Source organism: Lycium ferocissimum, chromosome 5 (assembly GCF_029784015.1).
Source record: "Lycium ferocissimum isolate CSIRO_LF1 chromosome 5, AGI_CSIRO_Lferr_CH_V1, whole genome shotgun sequence".
Classification (NCBI taxonomy): domain Eukaryota; kingdom Viridiplantae; phylum Streptophyta; class Magnoliopsida; order Solanales; family Solanaceae; genus Lycium; species Lycium ferocissimum.
In genome coordinates, this window is record NC_081346.1 from 10,579,204 (window position 1) to 10,591,029 (window position 11,826).

Sequence of the window (11,826 nt, forward strand, 5' to 3'; positions counted from 1 at the left end):
CGAGCCAACTAAATAAAGAACCCAAATGGGTTACCCGCTCCTGTTTCAACAATTTATGTGAATGACCGGCAAAATTATTCTTTGCGGTGTAATGTATTTGTTTGAAGCATCGAAGGGAAGTCTTGGGAGTGCAGTAGTTTTTAGACTTAATCCTTTCTACTTTGAGTTAAAAATATCGCACATTCTCAGATTGGTGGAAACTAGCGGTATATCTCGGGCCACTGAAATCTCAAATGCCATTAAAATACGAAAAATGGTACATTGCTCTTGCAGGGAATCATATCGGAAGGTTACCTCAGGGATAGAGTATCAAACATATGATCGTTTGTGTGCAAGTGCCTAATGGCTCCAGATGTAGGATTCGGAAACAAATTGGTCGCACATGAGTTTTTTATTTAATTGGGTTGGATTGGCTTTAAATGGAACAGATTTAAAAAATGAAATCAAATTATTTTGGAAAATTTGAGAATTTCCATTAAGATAGGGGTATATTTGATATTTTAACGACGGGAGTGATATTTTTAACCTAAATTCATAACAGAGGTACTTTTAGCCTTTTTTCCAAAATAAAGGGGTATTTTGACCCTTTCCCCTAGTTTTTAATATCCTTGTTAGATTAAGACTAAAAGTGTATCATTTTGTCATAGTTAAAGGACTATTAATGTGTCAATGTCAAAGTATAGGGACTACTTGGATCCCTACCCCAAACAAAAGTACCATTTTGAGTTTTTCCTTGAAATAGTACGAAAACAAAACGTTTTCCCTAAACAAAAACCTTTTCTTAAACCCTACAAACCTCAAACAAGAACATCATCATTCTCCTCCATGGCTACCGACGACAACCAAAATGCTGGCGGCGTTACGGCCCTCCGTCGGCTTAAATCAACTGAACCACCGCTCTATCTCTCGGCTTCACCTGACCTTTCTGAAGCGGCTAGATTAGCTTCCAAGTACTTATACTCTTCTCTCAAACCCTATACACCTAAGTCGCCTTTTTCACAGCTCTTGACTGATGGTTTTGATGCAGAGCAGATATGGCAGCAAATTGACCTTCAATCTCAGCCTTTACTTGCCTCCCTTGGTCGCCATATCAGACAGTTTGAGAAGAAACCTGAAGAAATTTCAAAAAGTTACAGTTTAGTTTCAGGTACTAGTGAAAAAAAGAATAATTTAGAGAGAGAAAAAGAGGAAAAAAGTGAGGACTTTGAGGATGTAGATATGGATGATTTTGATGATGATGATGATGATGATGAGGAGGAGGAGGAGGAGGAGGAAGAGGATGAGGGTGATGATGGTGAAAAGAGCGAAGACGGGGTAGAGGTGAATGGAGGGGAAGGGGGAGTGGAAGATAAGTTTTTTAAGATAAATGAGTTGGAAGAATATATGGAGGATGATGAGGCAAGGGAGTATGGATTGAAGAAGAAGAAGACTAAGAAGATAAGAAGAAATAATGTCGAGGAGGATGAAGATGAAGAAGGCGATGAAGAGGAAGATGACGAGGTGAGAATTTGCTGATTTTTGGAAATAAGGGTTGATTATGTTTTTAGCGGTTTGGTGGTTCAGATATTTGTGTCTAAGTTTATAATGATTGCAAGTAGATTGGTGACAGGAGATTTGTGCTTCTTTGATAAAGCTTTCGTTTTTACTATTATCTTGTTTTTGCAGCTTGGGTTTATGGGAATAGGAGATGATGAAGATGATGAAAATGGAGGAACAGAAATTGCCAGGTGCGCCTTCATCTCATTGTACTTTTTAATGCTTTTAGTGTTCTGTGATAAATAAAGGATCGATAAGTCTCAGTCAATTTGATTAAGACACTTAAATGCTTCTGGTTATTTTTCAAGACTTGAGGTGCTTATTGTCCATCAGGTAGTGTCTTTGATGTCGATTAAGCAGAGTAGATTTCATTGTGAAGGGTGATTGAGTGTCATTTTCCATATTGCCTTAAACTGAGAAGGACTGGAATGAACTATGTGATTAGGCTCTCTGCTGAAGCTCAAACATAGTCTTTATGTAGTCCTTCGGAATTTGCTTGTGGATGCAGGGTGCTCTTTCTGCCTCCCAGGCAACTGTAATATTTATTCTGTCATCGTGACAGTTAACCAGTACTAGATTAGTGATTCTGATGAAACTGCTCTCTGGTTTGATAAAATATCAGAGGAGCCTGTGGTTTCTTTCCCCCACTACATTTGATATATTTCAGTACTAAACAGCTGCCGTTGATGGTACAGCCATTTAACTAAGTTTCAAAGTTTTATTTGAGGATCTCCAAGTACTAATTTTCCTAAAATGGGCTCAAAGCTTGCAGAATCACATTCCACATACGCTCTCAGTTTAATAGAAAGACACACCTGCACTTGTCCTGTGGCAGTTCTCTTTCACTATTTTTCATCCCCCTACACGAAATGTCAATCACACTGTTCACGACAGTGAGGTTTTCAACTATGTTACCTCAACATTGACACACTTCTAATTTGCTCAAATTTTCTCGGTGATACACAGATATGAGGACTTCTTTGGTTCAAAAAAGGGTACTGGACAGAAGAAAAATGTTAAATCATCTGATCTATCAGATGGCCTGGGAACAGATGATGACATGATTGATGATAATGATGACAATCAGGTAATGTACTCTCTGTCATTTCAGTTGTAAATTGTATGAAGATGACTGAGTAAGTGATCTATACTGAACGCTTCCTCTGTATAATTTATTTTGTTTTTCTTTCTAGAAGAAGCGAAGCCTTTCTACCCATGAAAAGGAGCTTGAAAAACTCCGAACTACAATCGAGGATATGGAGAAGGCAAACTTGGAAGAGAAGACCTGGACTATGCAAGGAGAAGTAAGATATTTCTTTCATAGTTTCCTTATTTTTTTTAAATATTTTCTTTGAAGAAACACCCGTTCATGAATACACAAGCCCACACTCAAGATGAAAACTGAAACTCGGTTATCCCCGTACTCTCGTGCTAATTTCACAATAATCTTTTCTCTCATTGTTGATGCTACATTACGATCTTCATAAACCTTTTCCTTTCTAATTGTTCCCTCTTCCTGTATAATTCCCCATGACTCTTTCATCAACATGTACTAGGTCTTCATTCTGTATGTTTGAACAATCTCTATTGGCAGGTAACTGCTGCAAGAAGGCCAAAAAATAGTGCATTGGAAGTTGATCTGGATTTCGAGCACAACGTGAGACCTGCCCCTGTAATCACTGAAGAGGTTACTGCAACACTTGAAGAACTAATTCAGAAACGTATCATTGAGGTGAATATTCTTCTTTTGTCTCTATGCTGCTAATATCTAAGTCTCTTTTTTCTTTAGACCGTGGGAATGTTTAATAGTAAGTTTTTCATCAAAAAATGTTTAATGTTAAGTTAGTACGTTGCTACTGAATTTGGGGCATTCTTCATGTGGAATGGAAGTATTCTATTTTCTTCTGATGCAGGTGAATGTTCTTCTTTTGTCTCTGTGCTGCTAATATCTGAGTCCCTTTTTCCTTTAGACCGTGGAAATGCTTAATATTAAGTTTTTCATCAAAAAATGTTTAATATTAAGTTAGTACGTTGCTCCTGAATTTGGGGCATTCTTCATGTGGAATGGAAGTATTCTATTTTCTTCTGGTGAAGTGGAATGTAATTATTCTTCAGGGCAGTGTTTACTATTGACTTTATGGGGAGTTTGGCTCACATGTAGAGATATGGTCAAATATAATGCTACTCTTTTTAAAAAATTCACTGCAGAAAGATTGTAACATTTTAACATAAATTGATGCTTTCAAGTTAGCAATAGAAAGTGGTTATGTTCTTTGAGGATTTTTTTCGGCCCTGGGAGTTTAATTAGTATGTTTAAACATTTCCTACGTAGACTATTTTGATTATCGTTGATGAACATACTCTTTGAGTGTTGTGAGCTTGTTGAAGCTTTTGCTTTTGTGATTGTTGAGAGAATTGGTTGCTTGGGAACTTAGATTCCCTTGAGGTCATCCTAAGAGAATTGGTGCTTTGATTGAATGCTAGTTGAAGGTTTTAGCTATTGAAGAGCTTTTAGTTGCCAATTAGTGTCTTTCCTTGTGTCATTCTCTCTATCCCTTTATTTTCTTGTTTTTCGATATCCGTTATTGTATCAATGTACTTATTCAAGGGTTAATGGTGGTTCTTCTAGATCAAGTTATCATCAAAGTGGTTAGTGGATAAAGTTGTGTCTTTCGTTAATGGAAGTAATTGTAACTACTTTACCAAAAAGAAACTCCTTACAGATGTAATAGTCACATCGGTGTGTTTTGTTCTTCTCCTATTGCTTTATGCCTTCCTCCCTAGCCAATGTTTGAGTGTGCATGAAACAAAGTAACCAACAACTGACCCCAGCTTGTGATGTCTAGGGTCGATTTGATGATGTTCAGAAGCCTCCTAGCTTGCCATCCAGAGCACCAAGAGAAACAAAAGAACTGGTAAATACTTATTCTATATGTAAAAATATACACTTGTCCAATCAAGTGGATACCTGTTGTTAATGATGCTGTGATTTGATGATTCTTTTTGATTTATCAACTTGCAGGATGACAATAAAAGCAAAAAGGGACTTGCTGAAATTTATGAGGTTAGTGCTCTTGGATTCATGTTACTCGAGGATATTGATACTTTTTGGCAGCAACTACTGCTGTAAATATGTGTGCTCTTTATGCTTTACTAGCCAACTTCCTAAAGGAAATCTGTCATCTTTTTTGCTACTTCATTTCATATATTATATATTTTTGCAGGAGGAATATGTCCAGAAGACTGGCCTTGTGTCAACAGCATTAACCTTCTCAGATGAGCAGAAAAAAGAGGTATGTTTGACCACTCACCTAATATCCAGCTCTCTTCTTTATAAGAAGAGTGATTCTTGTTCTTCTGAACTTTGTCATCAACCCCTTCTATTTGCCTCGTCTTACATGCCTGTCTTATGCACTATGTCTGACTACTTGATGCGTTATTTTATCAAGTGACAACCTTAGCCTGAAATATATTATTGCTGTTAGATATGAGCAATCCAATGAAATGCAATTGTTGGGTGAACCCTAGGTTCTGTGTGCACAAATAAGAGAATGAAAATGCATCAATAGGTTAACAGACTTTTAACAAATTACAGCATGCAGAGGAGAGGAAGAATTCTCTTAAACTTCAAGTTTTGAGGGGTAGCGTGTGGAGGAGGGAAGGAAGGGATGAATCAGGGCTTAAGTGCTTTACTTGATTGCATCATTTTTTTAAGTGTGCTTTATTTTGAATGTAAAAACAGGCCACTATGCTGTTTAAGAAACTGTGCTTGAAGTTGGATGCTTTGTCTCATTTCCACTTCACCCCAAAACCGGTATGACTATAACAATGTACATTCAGCTAGATTTTTCCCATCTCTACAGTGTCTCGTGTTACTTATCCATATCTCATGTTACTTCTCCATGACTCACCTTGGTTAGGTCATAGAAGATATGTCTATACAAGCAAATGTCCCTGCACTTGCAATGGAAGAGGTGAGTTGACCTGAATAAGCAGACACTTCTTATTTCGAATTAACTTATCATACTTCTCAACTATAATTGCTCATATTATGGTTCTATGGTAGATTGCACCTGTGGCGGTCTCTGATGCAGCTATGCTGGCTCCCGAGGAAGTATTTAGTGGCAAAGGAGATATTAAAGAAGAAACAGAGTTGACACAAGCAGAGAGAAAAAGGAGGAGAGCGAACAAGAAAAGGAAATTTAAAGGTGAGTTCTTTAGTAATGATATGCCCCAAGGACACTTTCCATGGGGTTGACTCATGACTATACAAAACCGATGGTTGAACTAGCCAAGGGCGTGGCCTAGTGGTCAATGAAGTGAGGAGAACCATGGGGTTTTAGTTCAAACCCCAGTGGATACAAAAAACACCAGGTGATCTGTTCCATCTGCCTAAGCTTGTGGACAGAATTGCCCGAGGCAGCAGGTACTTGGTGGAATAGTCGAGGTGCGCGCAAGTTGACCCGGATACCACCGTCGTAAACATAATAGAAAAATTAACAAATTTAGCACAAGATTTTATACTACTAGAGAACAAAGTGATGACTCATTAATGAAGATCTAGGGTTCTTTATCAACTTCCCCAACCAGTGCTTTGCACTTCAGACTTACTGCCTTAGGTCATCAGTCCAAATTTTGAGACATTAGGAAATTGTATCAAAAGTTAGATGGAAGTATTTAGATGAAGCTTGAAACGTGAAGTAGTACAATTTTTGAAAATTTCATATTAAGATTAACGTGGTAATATTGTCTATATTGATTTCAAGTTTGGGATAAGTAAAACTTTATGGGCAGATGAAGGCCGGAAGTATGCGAAGTTCTATTAAGCACCAGGTACTCTTCCCTGTCGGTCCATAAGTGAAGGATAAATTTGATGGGATGACTGAATATCTATTTTCCAATTCTTATCCCTCTTTTCTATGTATCCAAAAACAACATTTTTATACTCCTCTCTCTCTCTCTCTCTCTCTTTTTTTTTTTTTTTTTTTGGGGGTGGAAATTTTGCCTTCTCTGCTGGCAGCAGCAGTAGATATTGTTGCCTACTGCCATACTTTTCTTTTATTTTAATAATGGTGCGCCCAAGCCAGCTTGTCGACCTATCCACCGAACACCGGCTACCTGGTTTTCGGGTGTGGGGGGCGGGGGGGGGGGTTATGAACTTTTGTGACTTGCCTGTAGTTGGAATGTGGTCAGTTTAATGTTTATCTAATGTGTTAACGTCAATTTGCTTCACGGCCATGCTCAAGTACATCTGTAACTAGGTGTTTAGGACTGAGTTTAAGAGATTTATGGAAATTTAGAAGAGTTTAAACTGTATGTTTCTACTTGTTATCTTTAAGTTGGGTAACTGTTTTGCAGCTGAGTCAGCAAAAAGGACTGTAAAGCCGGCACCAGAAAATACATTGTCTAACGGCGTTGAGAGTAAGTTGTTTTCTTTATTCTCATCTCTGACCTCTATCTTTAATGAATTTCAATTACTGAATTTGGTCGTGCCATTATTTTACAGGTAATGATAAGTCATAAAGTGTACCAAAAATGAACCTGAGTGGAGCTCCCATGCCTCACTCAAGCAATTTTGATAACAATTTTGGCACGGAATGATTTCTGCATCCTTGCTGACCAAGAGTGCAAAGCTGTTCAGAGCTGCATCCTCATACAAGACTGTTGTTTCCGTTGTGGACATGGACTGGAGTAACTTGGAGAAGTGCGGTTGCATGTTTGTTATCTGGCATGACATGAAGAAAATGTCACTACCGTGCTAATTTGGTTGAGAAGAACGAGATATTTCACATGATAGAGAACTTCATTACGATGTAATGTATTTTTTTCATAGGGATTTGTTGGTGGTGTTATTAATTTGAATTTAATGGGAGCTTTCAAAAAGTTTTTGATATGTAAAGAGTTGGAATAGTGGCTGATAAAATGCGTCAAGTTTCAAACATATTAAACTAAGCAGAAAAATTTATTGGTTTGAATTGTTGGACGACAGAAGTTCTGGATTCAAAATAATATTGGAAGTATTTTGGGGGCAAATAAAGAAAAACAAATTAATTGGTACGAAAAGGTAAGTTGTTTTGGTGGAATCTCAATTCATAATTTGAATTTCCCCTTCAGAAAAAGTGGAACATCTAAACTGGATAATTAACTATTTTAGAAAATTGAGCATCTTAAAAAATACCAGTAATGTGCAGTTACAGTCTTTTGCTTGTCTTACCAAGATTCTTTCTCACACACAGACACAAATCATTCCGAGTGGAGCCACACCACTAGTGACCGAAAGAAAAGACACCACCATGTTAAATCAACATACCTTAATCCTCAAAAATACTTTATTCATCAACTATATCTGCCACAGTACTCACAAGTTAACGGGAAGATGTTGGAAAATTGACATACATTAATCCTCGACCAAAAGAAAAAATACTCTAGTAATTAACTGTCTCCGCCATAATATTGACTAGTTCAGGGGAAAGATGATCTTGATAAAGCATCACATCCTTTCCATGTTTTAGGTTATTTTCTAAACCTCAAAATGTTGATCCACGCTCTTTTCATGTATTTATGAAGTGCGCAAACTATCAAAACAATCCTATAATGCAATAAGGCCAAGATAGCAAGTTTTATAGCTCCGACGGGGGAACAATACGAGATGCCTTCTTCAAACCTCTTTAGTTTTCAGCTTGCCTCCGGTATTAACTTTTGCTAATATCACCATCATACATTTCAAGCAGGATCAGAATCCGGTTCTTGTGGATTGAACGTCATCATAATCTATTTGTTGAAGTGCCCTTCAAGTCGCTCAATTGCACCACCTACACCACCCTTCATTTCATTGCCATCAGTTGCCCCAGACCCTTCGTTGGCTTTCTCTACAAGCTTCAAATGAAGCCACCCTGATAGAACAAGTTTGTTTTAGTACAGCTCTGCTCTAAGTTTACTTTTACCAGAGAAACAAAATAGCCCACCCAGAAGTTTGTCCCTACTTCACATGATTCTTCATGCTAATGGATACATAAGATGCATGAAATCCTCATAATTTGAAAGTGTAAACCAGACTGCCTTAGCAGAGATGATAATTTAAATCAGATACGATTAACTGATTACTAATTTATAAGTTTTAGTAGCATTAGCAATACTATAAGGATAAGAACTTTGAATATATACAGAGCAATTTAATAGATTGGTATTAGTAAGCAGGTCACATTCTATTACCAAGAGGGAAGCAAACTGCAGCACCCAAAGCAGAACCTAACATCACATTTCTCGCACGCCATTGGAGTGATCCTGGCACTGGAACATAAAACAAGGAGTTAATAGGGAGGAGATAATCTAATAAAGGTTCTGATGCCCAAAATTTCCCACTTACTAACTAGACCAAATGTTGCAGCTGTGGCAGAACCAGCTCCAACAACATTGAAAACGTCATGCACACCACGCTTTTCAGCAAGCAGATTCTGTAATCCATAAAAAGCAGCAGTAAACATTCCAAGGCGTATTCCGCCAACTATTGAGCCACGAGTAACTCGTATAAATCTTTTTTCCATAGCATCTCTCATGAGCCGATACTGTTCACGCTTATCTGGTGTGCTCCCAAGCTTTAACATCACCTCCGCATCCTTGCTCTGTTAAAAGAGGAGAAATTCACATGAATACTGGAGGAACCATCCATGCAGAAAGGGAAAAAGAATTCAAACTCTTCCTTTTGAGAAGGGAGGACTAGGGAAATCCTATTAGTTGCAGCTTTCCTCCAGACCTCTAGAAAAAAGCAGCAGGAAATCAAATTTTCTTAAAGGGGCATCTACCTTATACAGCGCAATAGTAGTAGAAGATACATATACAAGGTTAACATGGTCATAAAGTCCGATTAAAGAAAGCCCTAAATTTTCTTCTGCTTCTTATTTTATTTCAAAATATATTCTGAACTCCTTAACATGTAGTTTGAAATCTTATTTACTATTGATAATGTGACATTTTACTACTGTTAGCATTGCCTCTGTCCAATTTATCTCTAAGCATAAATGCAACTATGGGAAATCAGTAAACGGAATATAATAGTTACAGAGGGAATGGGTACTAACAACAGAAGCAGCTGCCTCCTTGCTACCTCCATAAAACATGCCAGCAAATACCCCAATTACAGTAGCAGTGCCCCAGTTTACAGTTCCTGCCATTTTCTGAGATCTCTGGAAAACAAAAGATATACATAGAAGAGAGATAAATATAAATGTCAAACAGACAATTTTCCCGGAGAAGTCAAATAAAGTAGTAGCACAGTTCCATCAGCCTGGTAAGGAAATAAACATTTGCACATTTTAGCTCAATCCCAAACTAATTGGGGTCATGTATATATAGATACTTCATAGTTTAGCTAATTGTACGTCGGCGTCAACCAACACTAACACTTCCTTTTGTCTATAGGATTTGGGACTAATATGGGTCATATAATAAACACTTTGAGATTAAAAAGAATATCAAGGAAACAACATTGGCAAGCTTAACATGGAAGACAATTTCAGCAGCTAACTGGACCAAATATATAAATTCTTCAATGAAGTAAAGACTAGAACTTTACAATGATCATGTAAAGATTCCAATATTCCCAATCAAATAATCAACTCTTTTTTCGAATGGCTTAGCTGAGAAAATTGAGAAGTAGATATCGAAATAGGGGATATCGAGTAATTTCAGATTGAATAATCCACCAAGTACAACACAAGAACAGTAAGAGCAGTGACCTAATAACTAATTTTAAGTAATTAGAAACCAATTCATATATAGAGAGAGAGATAGACGGGAAAAAACCTCACCAACATGCACCAAATCATGTTAATTTGATAAATTGAAGTAAGAATACGTATGAATTAACTATAATCAAATGATAAAACTTATGCAAATGCACTTATTTGTTAGACATGCACTTAATATTACTCACATTAGGGACCGTTTCTTCAGTGTCCTCCGATGATTCCATTAATGCTGACGTTTAACTGACAAGGTTAGCTCAGGCTTGAAAGGAGTATCGAGTAAATAGATGGGCGATGATTAGAGTCTCGTTAATGCTGCAAATTAATTAAATCAACTTGAATATTCAATTCGAACCGATGGATGTTATACCTGGAAAGGGTCGGGTCGGATCTGGTTCGACCCTTCGATTTGGGGCAGGCACTTCTTTTTTTTCCCGCAGATTGTCCTTCATACCGACTGGTAGTATTTAAACTATTAATAAGTGAAAGTTTTAAGTGCGACGAAGGGCATTCATGTAAATAAATCAAAAAGATGAGGGCAAATTATTAATAAGTGAAAGTCTTAAGTACGACGAAGGGCATTCATGTAAATAAATCAAAAAGATGAGGGCAAATTATAAACCCTTCTTTGTGTTTTCATTAGATTCCACGTGTTAAATGACACATACCCGCTTGAAATTCTGGAATGATCTTTCCTTTCTATATTCCAGATCTTTTCTTTCTAAAAAAGGTTCTGGAACTGTCCATCTTCCTCTTCACCGTGAATTTGTGCTGCTCTGGAAGTGTCCATCTTCGTCTTTGCCGTCAATTTGTGCTACTCTCTCTTCAATGAAGGTATGCTTTTGGCTCTTGCCCTAATTTTCTTCAAATTTACCAATTTTATGGCTCAAATAAATTCATTGTTGTTCTTAAATTTTTTCTTTATTTTGAACTCTCTCTTCAATGTTTTTTGGCCTTTTTTTTAATAAGTGAAAGTCTTAAGTAGTTCATTTATGTTTACTTCGAGCTATTGTGTCTTTAATAAGCTTCGTCCGATTATCTGTGTTTTCATTACCCGTGTTAAATGACACATACCCGGTTCTTTTTGCTTGCTTCCTTTCTTCTTCTTCTTCTTTTTTGTTTGTTTGCTTAGCTTTCTCTTTTAATTTGAGATAGGGCTTGTTAGTGGATCCATAAAGTGTTCTTAGAAAATCTCTCTAGAAATCCCTAATCTGTTTGGTTCTTTTTGTTCCTTCCTTTCTTCTTCTTCTTTTTGTTTGTTTGCTTATCGAGATATTCCTTTTATGTAGCAGAGGTCGGATTTCCTTTTGGGTGTAATTTTATTTTGGATATTACTAGCTCTGCCTCAAAAGCTAAACATTGCATCAGTAGTAACTTCAAGATTAAGGTCTTATTAGTTTCTACGTTGGTATAGATTAATCCATATACAGAGTTAATAAGTGAAAGTTTTAAGTGCGACGAAGGGCATTCATGTAAATAAATCAAAAAGATGAGGGCAAATTATTAATAAGTGAAAGTCTTAAGTACGACGAAGGGCATTCATGTA

At 37.1% G+C, this 11,826-nt stretch overlaps 2 protein-coding genes across 4 annotated transcripts; one reads left to right on the forward strand and one right to left on the reverse strand.

The window, feature by feature from the left end:
- The first annotated feature begins 765 nt into the window (after positions 1 to 765).
- On the forward strand, positions 766 to 7,527 carry LOC132055937 (M phase phosphoprotein 10). 2 transcript variants are annotated; one of them, XM_059447965.1, is made up of 13 exons: positions 766 to 1,500; positions 1,666 to 1,727; positions 2,503 to 2,623; positions 2,730 to 2,840; positions 3,131 to 3,268; positions 4,383 to 4,451; positions 4,559 to 4,600; positions 4,761 to 4,829; positions 5,279 to 5,350; positions 5,457 to 5,510; positions 5,603 to 5,744; positions 6,895 to 6,957; positions 7,043 to 7,527. In XM_059447965.1, exons 1-13 carry the CDS (start codon positions 826 to 828, stop codon positions 7,057 to 7,059), a joined length of 1,635 nt encoding a protein of 544 aa, XP_059303948.1. In that variant the 5' UTR covers positions 766 to 825; the 3' UTR covers positions 7,060 to 7,527. The 2 variants fall into 2 exon arrangements, with proteins under 2 accessions (XP_059303948.1, XP_059303949.1); XM_059447966.1 differs by having other exon boundaries at positions 767 to 1,500; positions 2,733 to 2,840.
- A 305-nt stretch (positions 7,528 to 7,832) lies between these two features.
- Positions 7,833 to 10,733, reverse strand: LOC132055938 (uncharacterized). Of its 2 annotated transcripts, none has more exons than XM_059447968.1 (5): positions 10,478 to 10,733; positions 9,615 to 9,719; positions 8,903 to 9,158; positions 8,749 to 8,826; positions 7,833 to 8,429 (listed from the first exon to the last, which is right to left on the reverse strand). In XM_059447968.1, exons 1-5 carry the CDS (start codon positions 10,505 to 10,507, stop codon positions 8,308 to 8,310), a joined length of 591 nt encoding a protein of 196 aa, XP_059303951.1. In that variant the 5' UTR covers positions 10,508 to 10,733; the 3' UTR covers positions 7,833 to 8,307. The 2 variants fall into 2 exon arrangements, with proteins under 2 accessions (XP_059303951.1, XP_059303950.1); XM_059447967.1 differs by having other exon boundaries at positions 10,469 to 10,732.
- Positions 10,734 to 11,826: the final 1,093 nt, after the last annotated feature.